We start from the raw sequence: 26,723 nt of genomic DNA on the forward strand, positions 1-26,723 counted from the left end.
CCACTGATCTGCAGCGATACCCGTCTGCGTTTTCCTCTGTAGACACGCCTCAGTTCTCATTTCTGAATGTTTGGTGAGAAAATTTGTATTGCAAAGAGAAAAAGTTTCTTTCTTGTTGTTTACAATATTTCACTCTCATTTTTCCATGCATACGTTCACATTTTTGCATACATTCCACAGTCTTTCCGTTGACTTAATCACTTCACATTTGTTTTCAGGGTTTTTATTGTCTTGTTTTGGATTCTGTGTCGCCTCAAATTTACCCCAGGCTTTTGTTTTCATTTTGCATTCATATAAAATACATGTAAGTCTCGAAATGTACAAGATCACTCACAACTGTGTGAACAGAGGGTACTTTTTGTGGGGCGGCTCACAGGAAAAACCTTATTTAATGCTTCTCATTTTGGCTTTAGATTGGTGGTTATTTTCCTCATGTGGATCACACCTCCGTTTTTTTCCCCTTTCTACTTCATGGGGTCAACAGGGGATTGCGTGAGCTTGTGAGGTAAAATTTTATTTGTGCAGTTGACTGCACAGCAGTTACTCTGTAAAGCACCTGTTCCCCACGAAGGAGAGAAAATAATAATGAAGTAGTAGAAATAAGAGAGGTAAAGGACCCATCTGTTGCTCATTCAGCAGCAAGGACAGGTGGCTCTGAACTGGTTTATATTGCTTGTTGCAGGAAGCACAAGACTTTGATGAATGATTCTCTTTCCTTTCTTTCTCCCCTGATTCCTTCATTTCTTTCTTTCTATTTTCTTTCTTCCTTTTCTTTCCTCCCTCCCTCCAGGTTCAGGGACGACAAGGGCTACATTCTGTACCCTCAGATCGGGGACCGGCTGGACCTCATCTGCCCACCGCTGGACACCGCCAGGTCCACGCCGGAGTACGAGTTCTACAAGCTCTACCTCGTGTCGACGCGGGAGCAGGCGGACCGCTGCGAGGTGATGGGGCCCCCCAACATCGTGCTCACGTGCGACGAGCCCACCCGCGAGCGCCGCTTCACCATCAAGTTCCAGGAGTTCTCGCCCAACCTCTGGGGCCACGAGTTCAAGAGCATGCACGACTACTACATCATCGGTGAGTTCAAGGAAGCAAAACCAGCACTGGAGATTAGGGGATGAAGTGTGTGTGTGCGTGTGTGTTTATGAGCGTGCGCTGTGCTTTATTGCAGTGTGTGGGAGGTGATGAGGGGGTTGTTATGATTGCATGACTGATTTCTGATTGTGCCTGAGTGTGTTTGTTTATTTCACTGATGGCGGTGATGATTGGGCGGGTGTGTTCAGAATAATTAGGTTTGACGATTGTGTGTGTGATCCGGTCCATGGGCGGATACAGTATGGGACATGGACTGCAAAAAAATGTCCATTGCAATAAGATGGAATTACTTTTTCAAACGTTTTAGGGTATCATTTCAGACACACTCACATTTAATCCCATGGTAAACCAAAGGCAATAACACTGGACATTATTTTCATTTTTTGAAGTGTCCCCAGGATTTGTCCTTTGCTCCTTGTGTGGGATTTTGTGTCTGGAAACACTGTAACATGTGCATGTCTCTTCGCTGTTTCTTTGTCCCACTCAGCTGCCGCGCAGGCCCCGGGGCCTGTTTATTGTTACCACCATCCTGGCAGTGACCGCAAATAGCGAGGCACAGTTTGTTTTGGTTTATTCAGGAGGTTTGTTTGGAGTTGGGCTTTGTCAAGACCCGATGAGGTCATCAAGGCGAGCCGGGCCAAAGCATTTGTATCGGACGGAGCAATCTGCGAGGAAAGGTCGCGTCAACCGAAACCTGCGGGCTGTTTTTAAATTCAGACTGAGAGCTGAGAGCGTTCAGCATAACTGGAGCAGCACACACACACACACGCACACACACAAACAAACACACACACCGACTCACACACTCACACGCACACAAGTTTCCAGTGCAAACACAAGCAGCTTAAAAACACCTCAGGAGTGAGAGAGAGACAAAGAGAGAGAGAGAGACCCTGTTTGATTCCCATAGCTCTCCTCCCACGCACCTGCGAGCTGTATTCACTCAGGTGTGCAAATGCTCTTTTCATTTCTTTTCATCTGCGAGTGGGAAAAAAAAAATCTGAAAACGAGGGAACGGGTAGAGCCAGGAGGAGGAGGAGGAGGAGGAGGAAGCTGGGACATAGATGGGGAGACAGACAGACAGACAGACAGACAGATAGACAGAAAAGAGACAAAGAGAATATGAGATCTCCTGAAGTTTGAAAAGTCCCCCGTGCCTGTTCGCTGTCTATATTTGTTCGGCCCTTTTCAGGTGCGCTCATTTTTTCACGATCAGTCCTCTCATACCTGGCGTGTTTGTGAAGAGAGGTGAGGCACTGGGCATATTTCTCCTGTATCATTATCGGCGTACAAGTATTTCTCTCCGATTAGATATGAGGAGCTGAGAGAACCATATGCTATGCTGTGTGTGTGTGTGTGTTAGTGTATTGTCCATGCACCCAGGGACCGACTGAGACAGGAATTTTGGCCCGATAAGCCGCAAGGAAAACTTCATGCCACCTGATACCTGCTGATACCTGATTCAGTGACTGACAGATGTTAAACAGCAGAACGAGAAGAGCCATCAAATATGTCTTCAAGACTCCGACACCTGTGGGATGCTTTAAAACAGACACCCGATAGCTAAATTAAACCATTTCTTGGTTTAAAATCCATTTTATGTGCAAGGACATTTGCTGACAGATTGGATTTTTGTATGTATTTGTCAGAGCTGAGAGATTATCCCACTGTTATGCTTGTTTGGCACATTATAGCATGGTTTTATCACATTAACATAACATTAACATGCACCTAACTACAGAACACTGAAGTACAAGTACAATAGAGTTGCAGCACAATTCTCCACCACATTTTAAGTTTGAAAGGTTGACAGATTTTCTTGATGTTATCCATATTTAGAATTCACAAAAAGACCCAAAAGACTCTGGCAGAAATCTGCTACTGGGCACCCATACATTAGTAATAACTCAGCAGGTTTGAAGCCGGTTATATCATCCAGAGATTTTCTTATTGCCTTATTTCTCATTGACTGAAATGAGCTCGACCAGTGTTCGTCGAGAAACGTTCTCGTCCCGTCGCTGTCCCCACGAGTTCTGTAGTTTTATGTTTGCTTTCTCCTCGGGCATCACCCAAGTGACCAGGGTTCAAAGTTCTAATCTTGCACATAGTGATTACACGCCCAGAGGATTGTTTTGACTGTTTATCATGCACTTGTCCTTGAGTAAACAAGCCTTTTTTCAACATCTCGACTTTGCTGCCTTGCAGAAAAGTAAATACGCTCTCGAAACACTCGCAGGACCAAAAACATGTGGAGGCAGAGAAGCCAGATGCTGTCCACAGTCTCTGTTCTGCCCATCTCTCTCCGCACTCCCACTCGGCAAACAGCGTCCAGAGATAGAAACACCTTTATCTCCACACGCAGGCCAGACTGATCGATTGACAGCTCCAGCCCAATCAATGACAGCGGCAAGGTCACACACACACACACACACACACACACACACACACACACACACACACACACACACACACAAACAAACAGATAGACACAGACTGACAGACACATACAGGTTTACTCACACATTTGATGAGAGGGAGAGCTGCAGAGGTGAGGAGGCTGCAGAGAGCATTCAGTGCTGATAACTTATCGATAAAGACACCAGATAGCTTTGTATATAGTGAAGCGGTGTGTCTTTGACTGTGTGTCCTCAATGAAGAATTGTATTGAGTCTTGTGTGCACTTAATGAGGCTGTGAGATAATTAATAACTGTTAATCCTGCTGCTCATTTGAAGCCACGTATCTGCTGCAGCTTGCGTGAGCTCAACTGGCCCCTGCAGGGAGGATATCGCACGCACTGAACACTGCGGACTATAGTGTGTCCCTGAATTCAATTGCTGTATATGTTCCTGCATGTGTGCGTTAAGGGCAGCGATGTATGCAGAAGCCTCAGGGAAATCTTGGTTTAATTAATCTATAGCATAGTGTGATTCAATTTGCTCACTGTGCAGACCGGGCAACACACAGAAAGTGGCGTTGTGGAGTGGTTGGATGGCGAGGCAGCAGCAGGAAACAAAGTAGCGGAGGTTAATTTCAATGTTAAACCCATTACAAGCCGCCAGTAACTCGCTTAAAGTCCACCGGGTAATCGGTTTCCGTCACACAAAATCTTTCATAATTTGATTTTCACATTGTGATCGTCAACAAGTGGTATGGTAGATCATTGGGAGAGAAAATAATCTTTGTTTCTTGAGAAAATCAAGTAATCCAAACAAAACCCCCAAGTTTCCTTTTTCTGAGCTGGCTAATGCATCCCAGATGCCACTGTTTTGTAATCAGATTACTCGAATCCCATTAAATGTAATTCGAAATGTCCGCGTCCTGGGGAGAGGAGAGAAAGGCTGGGGGAAATTGATTAGTTATACTCATTGATTGATGTTTTCATTCATAACGTGAGGTCAAAGTTCATGTAACCCATTTCTCTGTCAAACACTCTCTCGCTCTCTCTCACCCTCTGTTTTGTCTATGTCTCTCTCCCCAAGTCTCTCTCCCTCCCTTATTTTCTCCTCATCTCTTTTACCATTCAAATCTCAGTGCCACACACACAGAGAGAGAGAGAGAGACATGCTCAGTACATCAACCCAAACCGCAGATCAAGCCTTTCACTGCTCTTAATGAATCCTTTGAAAGCAGGCGCCAGGGCCTTGTGTAACACACACTCTTTGCATGCATGCACAAGAACACTTACTCATACACACACACTCACATTCACAATCAGAGTGTGTGTCTTGATGGCGTGTCTTATTAATGAGGACTGCAGGAGGAAACTGTCTCCGTGCAGCTGATTGGGCTTGCAGCTTAAAAGACAGTGCACACATGAGGAGAACAGAGGAGCTGTTGTTAAAACTGGCCCTGGATTAGTTCCCTGTAAAGGGTGAGTTCACTGACATTACAAAAAAAATGTAATTTCTCACTTAATCTTGGAGCAGTCCAGCTGTGCAAATGGTTTTACTTTGGTTTTTTAGATTTTTGGTGGAAAAAAAAAAGTCTCCAGCTATTTCACAATCATCCATGTAAAATCTGATGAAAACCTGTAGTGTAGATTGTCTAGTTTTTTTTTTACTATCATTATTGTTATGTTTTTTGTGAACATGTCCCTGCAGCGTTTTGAAGATTAATTCTCATGCACAAGGGGCGGTCGTGTTTTTTTTTATTTTTGTTTACAAAGCAACACTATGTGATATTAAAAATAAATGTGCAGAGCAGGATGAGGGACTAAAAATCACAAAATATAGTCTGGAAACATTTCAAATGAAAGTGGCATCAAAGTGTTATTACATGGTACTTAATGCTGTCCTGTTAATTCTCTATATTAATCCTATTTACTTTATTGTCCGAAGTTGCAAACACACACACATTGTGCAAAAATGGGATAAAATACATCAAGTAATGGCTTGCAGTCAAACTTGTGACTCGAATAATGGAAGTGGAATCTGCAGAGAAGCTGAGTCACAGCAGGGAGGAGGGTGGGGTGTGGAAGGAGAAAGAAAAGATGCATGTATAGTTATGGAAGGAAAGAGGTGGAGGGATACGGAGACAGAGAATAAAGGAGGGTGACATCGGACAGAGGCAGGTTCTGTGTACTCATGTGAATGGGATTTGAGTGTCAGTTGAGACACAGACACAACATCTCGTCTGAAGGGTGACACTGAAACAGCGCGGTCACTTTCAATCACGGTGGCTAATGTCAGGGGAGGAGGACGCACACACACACACACACACACACACACACACACACACACACACAAATGAATACATGCACATACCTAGACACACATGTTTGAACACACACCACCCTGCAGCAGTGAATGATTGCATGCTCACAGTCAACATACATATGACCTCATATGTGAGTGATTCCTACCCCTTCCTCTTTCTCTCTCTCTCTCTCTCTCTCTCACACACACAAACATTCACATCATCCCTGGTGCTCACACTAACATATGCATGCTCACGTCGCCATACGCAGGGGCTTTCTCATAATACATGCACTCACACAGACACTGGTGTTCAAAGCAGCCTGTTGTTGTACACATGCACACATTGCTTGAATACACACACACACACACAAGGATTGGTCAGATCTGTTGTGGTGAGCGGGTCAGTCACCGCGGGACTGCAGCGTTGTTGTTGTTGTTGTTATCGCTCGCTAAGACAGATGGCAGTGTTGTTTGTGTGTGAGTACCTGTGGGGCGGATACAGGTACGAAAGTGTGCAGGGGTTTTTTGTGTGCGGCTCCGGCGTGCATGCATGGATATGTAGGATGGACATGAAGGGGGCCGTGTTTGCGTGTGCGGATGAATGGCTCCCAGTGGTGTGTTTAGGGAGCAGCGGCCCCCGGGGGGCTTTGCAGAGAGCCCAGCGCTCGCCGTCGCACAATGGCAGAGATAAACATCCACCCCCCCACCCCTGCCAATCCCTCACTAATATGAATAATAGACGAGCTGACTGGAGTCTGCACACCTAGAAAAAACTTTGTGTGCTTGCATATTTGTGTCTTTGGGTAAGGTTGTCAGGTTGTGCAGAAATGTTGATGGTGTGTTGTTTCGTGTGTGTGTGTGTGTGTGTGAGACTGTAAATGTATTTAGATGTGTGTTTATTTGATTATTGTGTGTCACCTTTTTGGTCTATAAGAACAAGTTATTTTCAGTTTTTACAGTCTGTGTGTGTGTAGGTAGTCTAATTGTCGGACATCTCGGGGGCCTGTGCAGCGCATGCAGACATCAATGTGTTCAATAATGCAGGAGTATTCACTGGTTTATTTATCAGGGTTAAGCTGAAATAAATGACACAGAATCCAGTTGAGGGCGGAGGGAAGGACAGAAGAAGGGGAGGAGAGGGGAGGGGGAGAAACAGCGAGAGAGATGAAGAGAGAGAAAGATGGGGAACGACAGCGAAACGCAGAGTGAAATAGAGGAGAGAGAAGAGACAATGAAGGAGAGGAAGCGGAGAGAAGCACTGCACTGCAGCCTAAATGAGCTGCACCTCTCCGCCACTCTGCGTTAGGCTGTGATTTTCCCCCTGAATCCCCGTGTACATACGTGCGCGGCACACAACTTTGTTTGCGGCGAGGAGTGCCAAAGTGCAAGACTTGAGGAAAGGATGGAGGAATAGAAAGCAGCTGGGTGGAAGAGACGGGGAGAATCTAGGGACGCAGAGAAATCTATATCTGCTGAATATTTGATCAAGTTTAAGCCCTCTGATTTGAGTCTCCTGCCAGGCTCTAAAGAAACCACAGACACAGGGGAGAGTAGAGGAAGAGCTGCAGGGAGGGGATGGAAGAGAGGGAGAAACAAGATGACCACAGTGAGGGGATTAAGGCTAGGCCCGTGGTTTGTTTTCTACAGAATAATCCCTCTGAAATGGAAATGCTTGTGTGGCACTATATATCTCCTCCTTACTTTGGGCATAGATAAAGAGATAACCTTGAATACCTGTTGAGAAAGTGCTGAAGCAAACATGGGGAGTATTCAGGAGTTCTTGTCTTGATATTAGAATTGTGTTCAAACCCTTTTTAATGATGACTTGTCAGTTCTTTGATTTTGATCACTTCTTGATTAAGAAGGAAGTGGAAATCCCACACAATGTCAGAAACAAAGTAGTAGTGAGGGTTTTGATTGCTAGAGCTTCATTTGCTAAAATTCTTCAAACTCCAGAGTAAGTCTGGAACCATTTGAGTGGATACTCTGCGGTGTTCGTGTCTGACAGCGGCTCTTTACAAACCAGTTCCCTCTCATTCCGACCACCCTTACTGTTAACAGTAACACGCTAGAGAAGTTGTTACACATTCTCAACTTTATAAGGCTTTCTCATCTGTTGTGGCCCTCACGGGACGTGCCTTGAGTTCGCTCCAAGCCAACCCCTGACAACTATTTTGAGCTGGACCTGAGAATGCTTCACGAGCCCACAACACATTTTTCACACTCCACCAAACACATCACATTCCTTGGGCAAACGGCCTCAGTTAAACTCTCATGCGTGAAAATAGCCTCAAATAAAGTGCAAAAGTGGAAAATGGAATAGAATAGGTCAGCAGGGGTTTGGTGCAATGGATCCAACTAATTTCCCCACTAGAGATAAAGTACATCAGCAACACTCAGTGAGAATAGTAGAATAGATGACTCTATTTTAAAGAATAGAGCTCAACTTAAGTGTTTTTGAAATGATTAAGCCTGAGATTCCCCCGAGCTTCGCCATATGTACCTTTATCATACACACAAGAATACTTACATGCAGTAGACGCCGCAACAAATGTGCAACATACTGTATATTGACATCTTTGTTGCGGGATACAAATGAGGTCAAGGCATTCCTGGCAAAGATAATAGGGGAGAGGAGAGGGACGAGAGTGAGCTGATGTAAAGTGACACTGGAAGAGAGCGAGGGATATTTTGGCAAGGGAAAAAAAAGAGGAGAGAGAGAGAAGAGAAAGAGGAGGGTACAGCTGAAAAAAGAGAGATGTGTGCTGGGTGTGAGTAAAAGAAAGTGACAGATCGCCTGGCCGATTTAGGTCAGCAATCAGCCGCACTACTGTCTGCGAGATTGGGTGTGTGTGTGTGTGTGTGTGTGTGTGGGATTTTGGTTGACTGCTTATGCATACTTTGTGTATGTGTGCGAGCGGTCGGTGCATTTGTGTGCGATTGCGTGTCACGTTTGTGTGTGGGTCTGTTGGAAGGCTGACTGTGTAGTCTGTGAGAGTTTGTGTTTGTAGTTGTGTTGGCAGGGTGGGGGTTGATTGCGTGAGCGAGTGTGAATACGTCTCTCCTGTTAAAGGTCAGACAAGAAGAATCCCTTCCTAATTGGATTGGGCCTGGTTAACATTGTATGATTCATTTAACCTTCCTACACTGTCTGTCTCACACACTAACACACACAAACACACAGATGCACAAACTTTTCTCATCCCACCCCCCCCATCGCAGCTTGACACACAAAAGCATCATTGTGCCGCTGCCGTCTGCCGAGGAACCTTCTGCAGAGGGATGTGTTTCCCTGACAGTCAGACATAGGGGAGTTCAAAACAAGCGCACCTCTCAGCTGACCTCTGCCATCAGTAGAACGCATTAGCCTGCTAATATAGCCTTGATTTAGTGCCCAGGTTCAAGCAAACATGACCCCTGATCAACATAGCGAACGTGGTCACATCTGTGTAGCCCCACACAGGCATGTGTGTGTTTCTGCGTGTGTTTGTTTACACAAACTAACTTTGTGCAAAAAGTTTTCCATCTGTTCTCCCCTTTTCAGTTAATGGAATGTTTTAACGATTTAGGTAATATACACTTATTCTTTGTGGGTGTAGAGTTTAGGTACTAAAAAACATGGGTATTTTAAGGTGGAAAAGAGGCGAAGAAGCCAATGATGTCAAGATGTCAACTTGGAAAGACGCTGAGATTCGAGAGCGTTTGGTGATAAGGTCCAACGCATTTTCATGTCTGAAAATCTCATTCACACAATATATTCAATTCTTTAACCTGTACATGAAGAGACATTGAATTTTGAAAATTAATTTTACTTTGGACTCAATGGTAGAGATCTCAGTTTGTGTATTCTTGAGCACTGGGCAGGCTAACTGTTTCCCTTTGTCTTTATGCTAAGCTAAGCCAGTATATTAGATATGTTCTCTATTTTACAGGCATGCTCTAAGTGTGAGAGAGATTATGGTGTTGTTGGAGCAGGACTGAACCTGGCAGCTGTTCAGTAGAAGATGGAAATGAAGAGGGCGAATGGATGGGAGAGAAGAAGTAAATTACAAGGAAAGAGATAAGCTAGAATAACTTGAGCACGCAGGAGAGAAATAGAAGAGGAAGGGTTGGCAGTGCTGCGAGGAGACAGTAGAAGAAGACAGTGTTGACACTCGGCAGAGCGCGAGGGCCCACGGCTCAAAGATACAAGGACAAACAATCAGTGGCAAATCCTTTTTAACCACCATTTAAGCAGCCCTAATTACCCCAAAAAACTGCACAAAGAACATCATTATCACTCGGCGCTCGTGCACGTGCCTGTTGTGTCTGTGCGTGCATGTGCGCTCCACTTGTTTATTGAAGAGCGATTCATTAGCGGACTGGCTGTTTACTTGTTCTTGACTAATCGTCATTGTTGGGAGATACTTTGGTTGGATTTCACAAATACAGCCAGGCAGTTTTTTACCCCCCACCCCTCGCTGTCAGAGCCATAATCTTTCACACACACACACACACACACACACCCCACCCTACCTTAACTCTCTCAACCTGGCTTATTTTACCCTCGGCTCAACTTGGGCCAAAAAAAACTTAATCGGATGCATGTTGTCCGCTCAGGAAAGACCAAGGGTTTGATAATCATTTAGAATGCGGCGGGCGTACAAGCCAAAAAAGCTGGGGAGTGGAACGAGCGGTGGAACTAATGATCCTGATGTTGTCACGGTCCAAGTAAGTCTGTGTGGACGTGCTGCAGGGCCAGACAGGGGCGAGGCCTGATGGTCGCGATCCGGCGGCAGGGTTTAGCGCGTTGAATGTCACAGGGAGCGAGTTAGTGATACAGTGAAGAGTTTCGGCTAAAGACGACTTCAAGTTGCCCCAGTAGTTCAAATATTAATCCTCTCTTTTCCCTCTGGAGGGGCTTATCGTCCATATTAGTACCACACATCGGGCTGCCGCTGTATGCGCTGATTATATATTGATGGGGTGGGGGGTTGGGGTGGGTATATAATTGAATACCCACCTCGTGAAGGGGAGTGCTCGGTCTCGTTTCTCCACTTCAAACTACCTCAAGTGGGAGGGGGAAGGTGAAGCGGGTTTGCCACCTCTGTGTGCGTGTGCGTGTGCGTGTGTGCTTGCATGTTTGTGTGTAATGGCCTTTTGTCCGCCTGTACCCACCCCCAGCCTAAGCTTTAGATCCGGGCCCCAACCACGGCTCCAGCCCTGCTAACCACTGGTTTAATATATGCAATTAAGAAGCTAATTAGAGTAATTAATTCAGCCAGGGCCAAGGCCCACCCTGGCCCCTATTCACAGCTTAGGAACTGCCATAATCCCCCTGCCTACGCACACACACATGCACACTCAAGCTACACAAAAAATAACACACACTCAGACACCACCAAACCCTCATTATGAGCGGGGTCTTTGTTGACTGTGTGTGTGTGTGTGTGTGTGTGTGTGTGTGTGTGTGTGTGTGGTGCCAGAGAAGTCGGAGATGAAGAAAAAGGGTGTAAATAAAGACAGAAAAAGTGAGGCAGTCAGTTCAGCATAATGAGTAAAAACAGTGAACTAATTCATTGGCAGCACAAGCCTCGCTCGGCTGCTCTCTTGGTGGCGCTGCGAGAGAAGAGGGCCCTGTTGTGGCAAATGGCGTCTTACCTCATCCGTAGCAACAGCTCTGCTGTCATTGCTTCTGGAAGCCAGCCGGCTGGGAGGAAAGAAAAGGTTTAATGTTGAATGCCCTGCCTGTTTTATAGGTTTAACCTTTATTTATCCGGGTTTGTCCCTTTTGAAGATTTAAGATCTGGTTTTACAAGCCTGACTTTGCCAAGAAAGCACTATTACATTATTGCAGATCCATTTCAAATTATTTGGAGCTAAAATTAAGACTAAGGTGCCGTTTTTTCTTATATTTTACAATATAACAAGGCGAAGCGGGTAGTTTGTTAGTCTTTAGTGATTCATACGCACGCCATAAACCTTTGATAGCTTGCATTTGGCTGCGCTCTTTCCTGAGGAAGAAGAGAGCGAGTAATTCCAGGTTTGTTATTTTTGGAGCGTGATTAAGAAATGCATGATGAATCGAAGATGAGAGGAGCGGGGCAGATTTACGGTACTTGGTGAACGCCACTGTAAACGGATTACCGGTAAAGAAATCTAAGAAGTTTTGGCGACGGTGCTCAGAAAGAAAAAGGTCGCTCAGCCCACAAATGTGACACAGAGTGACAAATTAGTCATCGTTTATTTGGGGCTGTTGTGTTGACACGAGGGATTTGTGCTACCTTTTTTTTGTTTGTTTTTTTTGAGTTTCTGTTTTTTGAGTGAGTACTGCAGAACTGATAGTTTTTAGTGCCCCTCCCTGACATGGATGTTGAAGTGCACTCTTTTTGACCTGCGAGTGTCAGGAGCACATCACACTTATATCAATCCACACTTATATCATCCTCTGCTCATGTCATGTGAGGTTTTGTCAGTTGATGAGCGGAACACTGCTCCCATCTGCCATGTTTTGGCATGCTGTGGTGGTTTCTTTTAAAGCCAGGCCTCTAAAAGAGCTGCGTGCAGTCCTTGGAGGTAAGAGTAGTTGGCTTGTGATCCTGCGGGAGCTCGGTGTGTTTGTGTGTGTGTGAATGGCACGTTTGAAATATGAATTATCCTGAGCTGTTTTCACACTAGAACCTCACACTTGACCCTGTTAAAAGTTTCACCCAGATGGGAAACTCTGTCTCTCTTCTACTTTTCCTTGTGTTATTCTGTTTCTGTCGCTCTGCATGTGTGTCACTCTCCCCGCTTCCTGCATGGCGCTCTTATGACTTTTTTAGTTGCTCTCTCACCCTCTTTCAGCTCAAGACAGCACTAAAAAAAAGTGAGCCAAGCAAAGATACATGCATTCCTTTTGCTATCAGATATGGCAGCGGGGAAGAAAGACTTCCTCTTGCTAATTTCACATGCAGGACTCCCAAGATGAAATCTGAAAAAGATATTTTTTTCCCACAGGTTTCCAGATCAAGAAAAAATGTGGAAGAATACACTTACAAGAGAATTTTAGATTCCAACTACATACAATCTGATTTCTTACATAAATTACATGTTGCGGCAGAATGTTTTCAAATTAGATTTTCACTTGATCGATCAATGAGATTATCTTTTGCGATTCTGTCTCTGCGCTGGGGATAGCTGTGAAATACATTTTCGGGTTGGCCCTCCATCCAGACTTGGGTGTATGCTGCAGCCTGACTGGTTCATGGCGGGAAAGAACTGTGAAGCAGTAATTCTTGTTTTTAATCTTCATTGTGGATGAGCAGGTACGGTTCAGTGTCTCCCTCACGTATCCAACCTGTGACCTTTTTCAGTTTCAGGTCAGTCACTCATCAGTCGAGTTCTCTCAGAATCTCCAATCTTTAATAAGTATAATTTTGTTACAGTTTTTTAAGAAAGCACGTACCTGTGAAATACTTATAGCTGTTTTTAGATATGAACGAAAAAATGTCCTGACATTTGGATCTGGACATTATCCTGATGCAGCAGGAGATTGTTGACATCAGATGGGACAAGAAAATGTCCGCAACATTCAAGTGAGGAGGAAATTCAGAGGCGGAAATCAAAATTTTTTGGTTTTTGGCCCTTATCACCAAAAACTCTTGTGATTCTAAGTTGAAATAATCGTCTGTGTCTTCTCCGTGTTTGGCTTCTGTTTTTCATCTTGAGAGATTTGTCTTGTTTTAGAAACGTCATGAACACGCCTACTGAATTCTCCGGACATTATCCTGTTGTATGGGCTCACTGACTCAGACATTTGCGCTCTCATTCCTGGACAATGTCCGGAGTTCAGATGTCAGATTGTCACATGTTCTACCATTAAACTTACGACAGATTTGTTTAAGCATTTTTTTATCTACCTTGACAGACTTGGTGTTGTGTGATCTACTTTGGTAGTGTGAGAATGATCTTATCAGGCAATAAAGCTTGTTGAACTTGAAAACCAAGGTGGCAGAAAGAGACAGACGGATATCTCTCAGCTGCCAGATGAAATAAACTAAATCAAACAGCCAAGTATGCAAACAAACCTCAGGACAGCACCAGAGAAACCTTGCACTAATGAGCACACACACACACACACACACACACACACACACACACACACACACACACACACACACACACACACACACACACACAGGTTTTTCCAGTCCCAAATGCACCAGACATCCGCGGATGATTTCACTTAAGCAAACAAGACGAGCAGATTAGATGCTAAAAACACACATTTGAGGAGCAGACTGCAATTACACACACAAACACACACACTTGCATGCATCAACCTAAAGACACACACCATGATGGGAAAATGAGATTCAACGCTCACATAAACGCACTTCAGAACTGAAGACAGAATGATGTATACGGCATGCAAACACACCCACCTCTCTGAGAAGCAGAGACAAGCACAAGCATGCATGTAACACAGACACACACACAGACACACACACACACAGTGCGAAAAAGACAGAAAGCCATACAGCTAAGCACACAGCTTCTAGCAGGCTGCTTTAATCAAAGAGAAGCTAAACAAACACAACTGTCATCACTCTCTTTCTCTCACTGTTGCACACATATAAAGATATACACACACAGTGTACACACACACTACGCACAGTATATAATTGCCCTATGCTTTCTGCTGTCCATCATCTTCCCCTTCATATCTCACCCTTCTTCTTTCCACTTTCTCTTTCTCCTATCTCTCCCTCGAGCAGTATGCAGGCACAGATGTCAAGATGTATTATTTCGGCTGGTTGGCTCCCATGTTCTCTCTGTGTGTGTGTGTGTGTGTGTTTTTTTTTCCTGCTTTCCTCTTTTGGAAACACGCAACAATGGTGGTGAGGGGTGAGGAAGACAGAGGAGGCCTTACTGGTAAAGATGAGTAAAACAAAGCTGAATTCCATCGTATATGTCCTCATGGACTAAAGCATACATTATAAATGGCACACACTCATAGACACATGACTTCAGTGTTCCAGTATTGCCGTCATGGTTCAAGGACATTTAAGGCAACACACACATGCACTTGTACTTTGTATTGAATCTGTGTTGATCCATTAGAAGGACCTCCATGCTCGTCAGGATTGTGTTGTAGCCCAGTCTTGGCTGGTGCATTTAAACACTGAAATGCAGCCAGGTTTAAAGTGCCCTGTGTGTGTGCGCTCGGGTGCGTGCACAGTATTTACAGTGTATGCAATGAGAGATGGAAACTTGAGAGGAAAAGAAAGGAGAGCCTGCTTTCTCGGTCCCCCAGTGTTTTCACGGTCTGTGAATTTGGGCCCCTAAAATCTAAAATGTATGGTGGTTGTGGAGTAAGAGAATAATTGTAATATAGTGACAGTGTGTGCCTCCAACAGATCCGTTTTTACTCAGTATCACATGGTCATTAGTCAGTGTTGGGAGAAGCTTCTTTGAAATTATAGCCCCTGAAGTCGTCCATTAACAGCAATGCTATATTTATCACACCTATATAATTCTGACATACTTATTTATGAAATAGAATAAAACTGATTGTTTTATTGAAATTAGTAAGCTACACTACAAACTATTCAGTTAAGTCCTTTTAATATATTTGAGTGGACATTTTTTAACACACAAGATGAAATATAGCGATTTAGCGTTTGTCTTAGCAAGATGATTCACTTTTCTATTAATCTTGTTGGAGCATAGGCTATACTTTACAAGTACTTTTAATACTTCCTATTAGTACACTTGAAAGCAAGTATTTAGGCCATTAACCTTTACTCAAGTAGAAAAGTTGATGTAGTACATTTACGGGAGTACATGTTTGTCTATTTGTACTTTTACTCAAGCAAAATGTTTGAGTATTTCCTCCACTACTGTGCCCAACACCACACAACAATCCTACTACTACTACTGCAGTAACTGTAGCCTATTTGTACTGCATGTTCACATTAATACAGTTGTTTTACTAAGTAGTAACATACAAGATAACCAACTAACTAGTCCTACAGAATGACTACATCCTGTAGGACTAGATTTATTAACAACTCTGTTCCATCATTATGTATAATTGAGCTTCTTCACCCAAAGGTTGTTTGATTTTGGTTCCTGCTCGATATCCTCCACTAAATCAAGACCCAACATTTTCCCCAGTCTTCGATTAACATCTATTTTCCTATTCCTGGCCAACCCACAATCAAGCTCTGCCAAGAGTTTAAGCAGCAGAGCCTAATGATGTATAATGCAGATTAGGCTTTTACTGTGAAGCATTTTAGCTAAACCTTGAATAAAGTTTTCCTTAATGGAAAATCCAATTGTTTCAAAGGTCTCTCCTATTGGACACGACTCTGCAGTGGGCAGGGCTTTAACACTTTGTCAGCATAGAGAGTATGACAGGGATGGTTAGTTAGGTGTGTGTGTGTGTGTGTGTGTGTGTGTGTGTGTGTGTGTGTGTGTGTGTGTGTGTGTGTGTTACAAGTATGCATGTTTATTAGATGGACCTCAAAGCTGCAAAACGCTCATTAGAGTGTTTGATTGTTTTTGCGTTTACGTGCATGTTCCTCCTGAAGCGCATCATTTATCACACACACACACGTGCACGTGTTCCTGAGGTTGGCAGTTTTTGTCCTTTCTCAGCTCACATAGAGTTCATTAAAAGCCTTAATTAGACTGACAGTTATGTGTAATTACAGTCTTTAAGATGTACAGCTTCTCTGCAGGCCCACTCCTTCACTGCCTCCTTTCAAAAGTCCTCTTCTGAAGGGAGAAAGTGTGTGTTCGGGAGCGTTCACACGTGTTTGTGTTTATTTCGGAGACCTAACCTTCCTCAAAGTTCCACGTCTTTGACATTTTCCATTAATATCAAAAGGGAGTGACATTTATGAGGCCCTTCTCCTCGACAGCTTCTGCCTCCGTAGATTCTGTGTTTTTCCCGTCATTCTCTTCCATTTTCACCCTCGCTCTTCCTCCTCCTCCCTCACACCCTTCTGCTTCCCTCCTTCTTAATTTAGAAACCCCTCCTCTCTCCCCGCCGCCATCTTCCCACTTGCTTTTGCTTTCTTTCTCTCCTTCTCTCCTGCTACATGTCACAGATCCCTGTTACGTTCCTCCCCTCAGACTGCTGACCCACTTCCCTCTTTCTCGTTCCCCGCTTCCTGTTTCACCAGACGTTTGTCCTTCAGTTGCGCAACTTCTCTCCCTTTCCTGTTCCCCCGCTCGCCCAATTTCTATTTCACCGAAAGTCGTGTAACCTACATCTCGAACCCAAAAAAGCAAAAAAGTAGGCCCAACATTATTCGACTGCCTGTCCTTCAGAGAGGTCTTTAAATAATCTCAAAAGTACTTGGCTTGTGATGTTTAGACATGACAGAGCTTTTTTAGGTTTACTCCATAAATTAGTGTGATTGATGTTATTAAAAAAGGATTGTGGGGTTTTTCCTGCATATCTTTTCAATCTGAAGGAATAGAAAAATACCAAATATAATAAAAAATGTCTGCCAAACAAAAATAGAGGTCAAACAAATAAAATAACCGTGGGAGTCAAACTGTATTCCTGATCCCTGAACAGTATCGTGTACATTTTTCTGCAATATCTCCATTGTTTATTGAGTCACCATCATCTACAAAGTTAACTCAAAGTCACTTATATTAAGACAATCTGACAGCTCAGTGTCACGGAAAGAAGTTTTGGCCTCAAATACACACAGTGTTTCATGAGTTATGTTTCTAGTCGAAGGGTTTGTGCCCCGTGGCAGAGCAGAAAGCATGCAGCGAGGGTCGCCTCCTCCACGTCTTTGGCATGTCGGTGGCGAGGCTCCAACACTGTAATCCTGCAATGACAGACAATGTCACAGCTAGGTTCTGCCTGAGAGGAAGCCCCTCACAAAGACGGGGACGGCAGGAAGGCTGGAAACATAAAGGCAATAATTGAAAGGCGAGGGAGAGGGAAATGTCGGAGAGGAGGGGAAGCGAGAGCTGCTGGTGAAGAGAGTGATTGCTGCAACAGACGACTTGTTTTTTTTTTCCTCTACCCCCTCTCCCCGGTGATGAAAGTATGACAAAGTGACAGGAGACGTGGAACTGCGAGTTAGGTGTAGTTGTCTCCTGTTTTCCTCTTCACTGCACAGAATTCATGCCTAAATTGAGACAGTAAATCAGGCTAATGTGAGACTGGGGGCTTTTATTCGGAGACGCTGCGCTCACACAGGTGTGTAAATGTGCAATCCTGTGTGTCGGTGTGTGAGCACATGCGGGAGGGGGAGGGCTTAGTGGCCCCAAAAAAGAGGAGGATGAATGATGAGGGCATTAACGTGAGAGAAATCACATCAACTCTGCTACTCTGGATACACCTGGTGTCCACAGTACTCAGGAGTTTTAGAGCCGCTAAAATGGCGACGCTTTGAAATGCTGCTCACCTCGTTTTAATTTGAAAACTGCGCGGCAGCATTTCAGTCTGGACGGGCAGAAACGGACATGTTTTAAAAGAGTTGACGTTTGCTGATTGGGTCTTTTCAGTCAGGACGTAGCCTTCGCTGATTTGTCAGGCTCCTGCCATATGGCCCTGTTCTGGAGGAAACGACAAGCATTAGCCTGGGTACCACTCTAGAATGTGGTATCCAGTTACCTGTCTTGTGTCTCACCCCCTCTGACTGGTTTTGAAACAGGCGTGTGGTGTGTGTGCATGTGTGTGAGATGTTTTCAGGAGATAAAAAGTTGACACACACTTAAAGTCAGGGCTGTGAAAGTAGATTTGTTTGTTTTAATTAAAATCATCAATGCAGATAATGATTATATCAAAACTGACTTCTTAAGTCTTAATATCAGGGGACAGCAAGTGCGTCACCACACATGAAAAGCACAAATTCGATGCTTTCCTCCTCTGAACACGCATCACACAGCGTCTCCTCTCATTCCCTTTACTCAACGGAGAGAAGAGGAAAAGGAAGGACGGAGCAAAGGAGGGGACAGAGTTAGTGAGTGATGGACTTCTCTGGTTTAACCCAGATCCAGGCAGCCGCAGGAGGAGTGGACAACCGGAGGTGTTTCGTTTTTATTCTCGGAGCAACTTGGGAATAAGAGAGGCTGGTAAAGAAAAAAGAGAAGCGTGAGCAAAGAGCAGGAGAGACAGTGAGAAGGTACGACAAGGCTGGCGCTGACCCATTTCTCCAGGCCTCCAATCTAGTGGGCTGATATAATGGAGGACGGCTGCCCACATACACGCACAAACCTTGAGACGGACACACGCCAGCAGACAAGAACGCACAGAGACGGACATGCACATGCGCACATACTGGAGTCCTCAGACAGCCCCCCCCTCCTCCACGGTTGCTTCAAGTGTTACTTCTCATCCTGTGTGGCTGCAGCAAATCTGGCGTCACCTCAGCCGCCACTGGAAAATATCGCATTCAGACACTCAAGCGCAACCGTGAACTCGCCGGCCCACTGCGCCGGCTCAGCCTCCCTCTCCTCTGCCCCCGCCGGCGCCGGGGTAGCGCTAACGTACCGAGCCACATCTAAAAAGGCTTTGCAGGGGTATTTTTTATTATTTTTAAAAAAAAATCTGTGCCGTAGAAGTCACTCAGGGATTCACTGATAAGTATTCATTAAGTATTGATAAGCAGTCATTGAAGTTTTCATTCAATATGCATGGAGGTCCACTCAGAGGTACACTTGACAGGGATTGCAGGGATAGCAGTTTCCAGCAGGTTTGTGGAAGTTAACGGGTAGATACTTAGCACACACACATACACACACACAGGAAAACAGAAAAACAGAAAAACACACAGAATGCCCTCGCTGCCCCAGGATGGGAACATTGACCCAGATGTAAGGAACATTGGTCGTGACTGTCCTACATGGCCCGCACTTTACTGACGTTACACAAGGCTCATCCACCCAGTCACTAGGACTGCTTTTAATGGCCCCTGCTCCCTCTTCTCTTTTTCTTTTTTTTCTTTCTCCTCCCTCGCTTTGTTCCCTCTTGCCCGTCTTTCTTTTGGTCCATTATGCACGTCTATGCTCGGGCGCTCGCATTTATTTATCCGCCGTGGATTATTTTCCTGAATGGGGCAGTCAGACTTATTACGTCTGCTCCACCGCGATTTGTTCCTCGTCGTTTAATTAATTGACGTGAGAGTGAGCGGGGGAGAAATCGGCCTCTGTGTTTATGCCTTTTGTTGACCTTATTTATGCCCCGCCCCTCCATCCCCCCATCCCTGGGCCTATACACACACACATGTATATCTCTTATAGAGTCTATAAGCAGCTTTTAGAGGTTGTGTGCAGATCTTTTATTAATGCGTAGAGACACTGTGGCTACACTGTGTTGCTGCAGCCGTCATTGACCCGCTGTGCATCACATCAGATTATGAGGTGGAGGATCCCTCACACACACACACACACACACACACACACACACACACACACACACACACACACACAACATCCCTGACCTTTGCCGTCTACATGCAACATTTAGATGTGTGAGAATTCTCAATTAAGGTCATACCACACGTAAAACACGACCATACTCAGCTGGATGATTAGTAAAGCTAAAGCAGTGTGTCTAACAAATGGTATGGATTCAGTCAAACGACAATGTGACATCAGACAGCAGCACTTTAAGGCCTCCAGCAATATTTTAGCTCACTGTCTCGAAACGAAACCATAAAATGGCAGCGGGTCTGTCGCATGAAATCACACTCTCGTTCTCGGGGCCGTGCACATGTGTGCGTTTTTTCAAATGCAAGGATCAGGTGCGTTCCCCGCCCGCAGTCCTCCTGTTTTTGGAACTGTTTGATGGGAGGAGGGAGAGGGCGGAGGGCGCTGAGCAGTGGCCCAGTTTGTTGTGTGTGTGTGTTTGGATGCTGGAGGTTAATATGAAGTGATTCTGAGTCGCCCGCCCTCCGAGTGCGCAGGACAGCGGAAGACGGGAGGGGTTAGAGGAGAGAGAGGGCGAATAGAGATGTAGTGATTGTGTGTGTGTAAGGGGGGGGGGGGGGGGGGTGATTGTAATAGAACAGGATGGATGGAAAGCGAAAAACTGCTGAGAATTAAAATGTCATCGAGCACAGAGTGGAGATCAACCACACGGAAGCAAAGACACTGAGATCATTTTCCTGTGTGTGTGTGTATGTGAGTGAGAGAGAGAGAGAGAAAGCTGATGTCAACGTTTTGAGGTAATATGTCTCCTCCGTAGAGGTATGTGTGAAATTGGGGGCTTTCGTGAGATCCTCCCTGTGAATTTATGTGTGTGTGTGTGTGTGTGTGTGTGTGTGTGTGTGTGTGTGTGTGTGTGTGTGTGTGTGTGTGTGTGTGTGTGTGTGTGTGTGTGTGTGTGTGTGTGTGTGTGCGTGCATATGTGTGTCTGTGTGTTCGGCAGCATGTGATACATCATGTGAGTTCAACCTGTGACCGTGACTTGGCTCCCAGCGTTGGCCGGTCCAGGTCCCATCGCCTGTACTTCTCTCCTACACACACACACACTGTAACTTTTGTTAAGTCATGTTTTCCCCTAAATTTCAACTTGTCTGCTTTATAAATCACATTATTACAGAATACAAATTGCAGAGAATTCCCCTCTGAAATCAGCCAATTCTGCTGTGAGCGGAAATGAGAAATGTTGTTTTAATTTCTTCATGCACTTTATCTTACCCTTTCAGAATTGCATGGGTCAGATTAAACACCGTTAAAAAAAGATTTAAAAACTGTAATTTGTAGCCAAAGTAACCAGAGTATCCTGAAATCCCTTTTCCTCTTTTTTTCGTGCTCTTTCCTCTCACAGCAGAACAGGCAGCGTCATGTAGTAACATTACTGCTATGTGAAAAAGTGGATGCTTTCTTCTTTTACTTATTTAAACCTCTATCAGCACCCATCTCCTCCGCATGCGACAGACGCATATCATATCATCCAAGATCTCTCACATACAGTCACTGCACAACAGAGGCGCCGAACACGCTGGCGTCCGTGTTTGTGGCCGGTCCCGTTTGTGGATCAAGTGTTACCACAACACAGTCAACAGTGTGTCTTTGTCCGCTGCAATTGAAGAGAAACCTGCGCTCTTTGCAGAAAAACAAGTTTGGAAAACCCTAATGCTGCGTTGGAAGTGATAACGTATTGTGCGTTTGGAGATGGAATGTGAAAATAATACACGGCTGGTGTGTTTTTTTCAGAGGGGGAGCTAAAATAATGCCCGTTCTGTCTCAGTACACAACTTAATGCTCGCCCCCCTGCCCCCACCCTCCCCACCCCTGCCACCGCCGCTAGGTAATGGCTTGTGATAGCTTCGTTAATGCGTCATAGCAAGGTCATAAAAGCGCCATAAAAGATTTATGGAGACGTTTTTGGTTACAGGAAATTTGGATGGCAAGATCCAGATTCTTTTTTTGGGGGGGGGGGGGATTGAATCCTTCAAATGAGAAGGGCTCAAGTTATATGCTCCTCTTCATCTAGATGACACACATGGAGCTCATAAAGCCTCTGGAAAGTGCGGGCTTCAAATTTAAACAGGAAGGCCTCGGCAAACCCCATCCCAACGTCCCCCCCACCCACACACACAAACACACAAGTCCAGCCGAGTGACAGACGTGACTTTTGTGGTTGTTTCTGGAGACTGTGGCTCAAAATCCAAACATCCACCCACCCATCCGTTTACTGCCGCTTATCCGGGGTCGGGCTGCAGTGGCTGCAGGTTAAGCAAGGCAGCCCAGACGTAGTGCAGCGTTTAGTCCCTGGAGGAGGGAGATCCGGAGGCATTCCCAGGTCAGATAGGATATATAATCTCTCCAGCGCAGTTCTGTGTCTACCCCACAGTCCTCTGCCCATTTGACGTGCCTGGAAAACCTGCGGGGGTCTTGGAGGTCTTCCGGGAAAATCCAAACAAGTGGAACTAAAAGGAGGATTTTAAAGGCAAGCGCTGCTGCCGTGAAGCAATACATCGGTTTTAGGTTGATTTGCACAGATGGGAGCACTTTGCACACACACACAAACACACACAGAGGTATACACACTGAAACCAATCCAGTCTCGGTCTTCACCAGTACGCCTGCAGCAAAACAAAACACCCACTCGCATTTGAGTCTTTCACGTGGCATTTGCATCCGTGATTATGGCGTTCGTTAACCTGACACACTCATTACGTGGCTAACGCTCCATCACAGAACAGAGGCTAGCGGGGGTGCCGGTGGGCTCGTGGAACGTGAGATAGCAAAATGCGAGGAAACTTTGTTGCTACCTGGTCTCTTTCCTTTTTTTTTTTTTGCTTGATTATTCTGTTTGTTGGTAAATCTCTTTACTGTGCTCCACATTCCCAGTTTTACTCCCTTTAATCTGGCTGTCATCATGAAATACGTCCGTCCTCATGCTCAAAGCGTGTGTGTGTGTTGTTCACTAGCTGACGTGTACAGTTTTATGCAACAACAGCATTACCTGCAAACCTCCACCTCAACTTCATTATTAAAAAAGAGGCATGAGGGACGTACATCCGCCTGGAGGTCCGGCGGGTTCTATGAGGGCCCTGCAGGAAAATATATCTGTCTCTCTTCATTTATCATCTTCATCTTCAATTGAAATCCATAACAGTGCATTTATTTGTATTATGCACCATAAACACTCAGAGTTGACACAGTCTAGGCACTGATGGACATTTACTCTCCATTTAGTTTAATTACATCATTTTTTGTTGATACTGAAATCACTGTAGAGAATCTTCTTACTCTCAAGAGTCATTCAGAGAGAAAATGTTGTTCTTCTGCTCATCTCCATGTGACTTCAACTTATTTCCTGCCATTTGCAGAAGCTTGAAGCTTTTAAAGCAGCAGCAACTGTTTTTATTTGCCCTGTTTGGCTCAGACTGCAAGGCACAAGTCTTAAAAAAAATTTCAAGAGGAAAAACCCACACATTTTATTTTATTTTTTAAAGGTAAAAAAATGGCGAGTTAATTGCAATTTTAATTGGATTCATTAAAAATACTACAATGGGCATATATATATATTTTGTCTACTTTTCCTGATTATTACTCCAACCCAATGTTTAGCAGAACATTTTAGGTTTAAATGCCGTCAAAATATATAAGTATCAATATGTATTCATGGTACAAAATACAATTTTTTTCTCGGGACTTTTGAGTGGAGCAAAATGCGAGACGTGTCCCGAACTAGAGCGAAGGATGTGATGGAAATGACAAGTTCAGTGTGTACACAAATTCACATCACTCACAGGAGCAAGTGTTTTGCTGCGGGAGGCCAGCTGTCACTCAGCATGTGTGGAATATATAACCAGGGCAGAAAAACACACCACGGGGGAGAGGAGGTGCCGAATAGAGTGGGAGGGCAAACACCCGGGTCCAGGCTGCGTGTTGATGCAAATGAAATAACTGCACAGTCCACTGTGGCGAGTGACGGTCAATATAGAGCCGAGAGGCATGAGGATGTGGGGATGGGTACTGAAATCCTACATCATCTCACCTCTACGTGGCTCTGGCAGGACGTAACTTTAGCCCACAGCTAGCAGCTGCCTCCAGCTCGAGTCGACACGAAAACAAAATGTCTAAAGCTAAACTATCGAGAATGTGGGGCTGTATTTCACACCAAAGCATTCCGACACCCGTGCAGCAAATATGCGAGCGATAACCGAGAGCCTGGAGCAACAGCTTGTGGAGCTGGTGGGGGTATGCACCTTGTTTGGGATCCACCAGTAAACGAGAGAAGAAGAAGGAAGGGAAGAACATGACAAACTTAATGAAGCGCAGGATGCATTTGAAAGCTGCTCTGTGCACGAGTGCTTGTCTGACAAGCATCAGGCGGCAGTGGCGGTGTCTCTGGCCCAGGCGCTGGGGAGACAGTTCATTACGAGTTTGGAGGTGTGTCAAGGGCTATACAAATAAATAAAGTTATTATTTTACTGTATTAAGTGCTGAAACCATTTAGTGTTTAAATGATTATAGTTGTTATGTAAGAGTTCTTGCACCTATTTTTATTGGTATATTAAATTTAGGTTTACTTGAAACTGTTAATGTGCTATTTGCATTAACAATAAATAAGCTGTTCTTATCGTCGACCATCATTTTGTGTTTGTTAGTTTTTTTTCCTAAAGATAAAAGTATCCATTCTGGCACAGTTTAGGCACCGGTGCTGTTTTAAAAATATCGATTTAGCACTGGTATCGGAAAAAAAAAAAAAAAAACGTTACCCAACCCTGTGCCAATGTGAGGTTGAAGCCATCGAGTCTGTGAACGATTTGTCATATTCCTCCGGTGGAGTCACAGTCCACTTCTACGTAACTGTGGGCAGGCTTCAGCAGCCATAATTGAAGCAGAGAGGAGGCTTGGCCCAGCACTGACCTTGGTAATAACAAGAGAGACACAGAGAAAGACTCTCATCCACTCTGTGATCTTTTATATGGAGTACGTACACACTCCCCGGGCCCACTCGCCCGCCTGCCTCCCTGTGCCGCCACTACGCAGCCTGATCGAGGTTGACTGCAGTATTATTTCATTAATTAAGTTTCTCCACTTCCTCCTCCTCTCCCTCTTGTCTTCCTGTCGAACATGGGTGTCAGAGCGACGCCCTTCCTCTCCTCCGTCCTCTGGCGCCTCACTGTACCCCCCCCTCCATCACTGCTGATCATCGTATCAATTACTCATCCCTCCTCTCCCTCTTGTCCCTCCCCGTTTCACTCTCAGCGCTCGTCCCCCTTTCTCCTCTTATCTCATCCCAATTTACTGCGTACAGCCTTCCCCTCTCTCTCTCTGTCTCTCTCTTCCTCTCTCCATCCTCCCCAAAGTGAGGTGGGAAAGATTTGAGGCACACCAATCCCCCTACACCTCTCCCCCCTATCTCTCGCACTCTCATCTCCGACTCGCATCAGGATTTCACAGATGTTCTGCGATTATTTCTACCTTGATGTTGCGATATCTTCCCTCCCTCAAGTGTGGGAAAATGTGCAGCATGTTTTTTTTTGTTTTTTTTTTACAACTGAAATTTGGAGGCAGAATATTTTCGATCCAAGGACAAATCAGCGATGATCTCTTTGTTCACTTTGTTCCTGTGAAATTGAGATTCTCAGAAATAGTGGCACCTGCAACATGTGTCATGCTTCTGAGAGGATGAGTCGGGAAACAGTTTTCTGTCACAGCAGTGATATTTGCGACCTGTTGGTGATGATGTTTTTTAAAAAGTAGTGGATTGCATTTGCAAAAATCACATTTGTGGAAGCTCTCCTGGTTCATTTTGTCTCTGTCTCTCTTTGTGTCTCCCTCTTCTTTGTATCCATTACTGCTCCACTTTCCCATAATGGAGACATTAGAGTCTTTTACCTCTCCACTATCAATCATGTAATTTAAACTCTTTCCTTACTTTCTGTTTTTAACTCCTCCACTTTCCCCTTCCTCTTGTCGTCCCTTCTCCTCCTCTTCCTCCTCCTCCTCCTTTTCTCTGTGTCCACCGGGCTCTAGGTCATCTTCATCGTCTCACACAGTCTCCTGTCCCCATCATATCACCAACAGCTTGTCACAGGCAATCAGTCTCTCCGCCTCGCTTCCCCGCACGACCTCCTCCTTTCCTTGCCCTCATCTTCCTCACCTCCCTCGTCTCCCGTTACTTTCTTGTCCTCCTTCGTGCGTCAGTAGTTATTACTCTCAGAAGTCATTTCCTACCCCCCCGCCCTCTCCTGTAGGACCAGTTAAGGTTATTTACTCCATCCTCCATACATTCCTTCATCAGAGCTGCTATGTATTTGCTTTTTTGCCCCGCAGCTCGTCTTTATCACATTCTCTGACCTCATGTCCTGGGATGTTGTGGAGGGTTAAACCGTGTAATCTCTCTTATGTCACCTTCTTAAGTTTCTATTTAAGGTCTCTTGTACAGGCGTATGTGTTTTTTATGACGGAGATGGAGAGAAGGGATTCTAAGAAAATTATGCAAACAAAATTGTGTTAAAGG

General features: G+C 44.9%; 1 protein-coding gene across 1 annotated transcript in view; it reads left to right on the forward strand.

Annotated features, from left to right (window-relative positions):
• Positions 1 to 26,723, forward strand: part of efnb3b (ephrin-B3b) — a 74,431-nt gene that overhangs the window by 36,820 nt on the left and 10,888 nt on the right. Inside the window, exon 2 of the mRNA XM_069518514.1 lies at positions 791 to 1,080. Within this exon, the coding sequence (XP_069374615.1) occupies positions 791 to 1,080 (290 nt within the window). The remainder of the gene's footprint in view (positions 1 to 790; positions 1,081 to 26,723) is intronic.

This window comes from Paralichthys olivaceus, chromosome 22 (genome assembly GCF_024713975.1).
Source record: "Paralichthys olivaceus isolate ysfri-2021 chromosome 22, ASM2471397v2, whole genome shotgun sequence".
Taxonomy (NCBI): Eukaryota; Metazoa; Chordata; class Actinopteri; order Pleuronectiformes; family Paralichthyidae; genus Paralichthys; species Paralichthys olivaceus.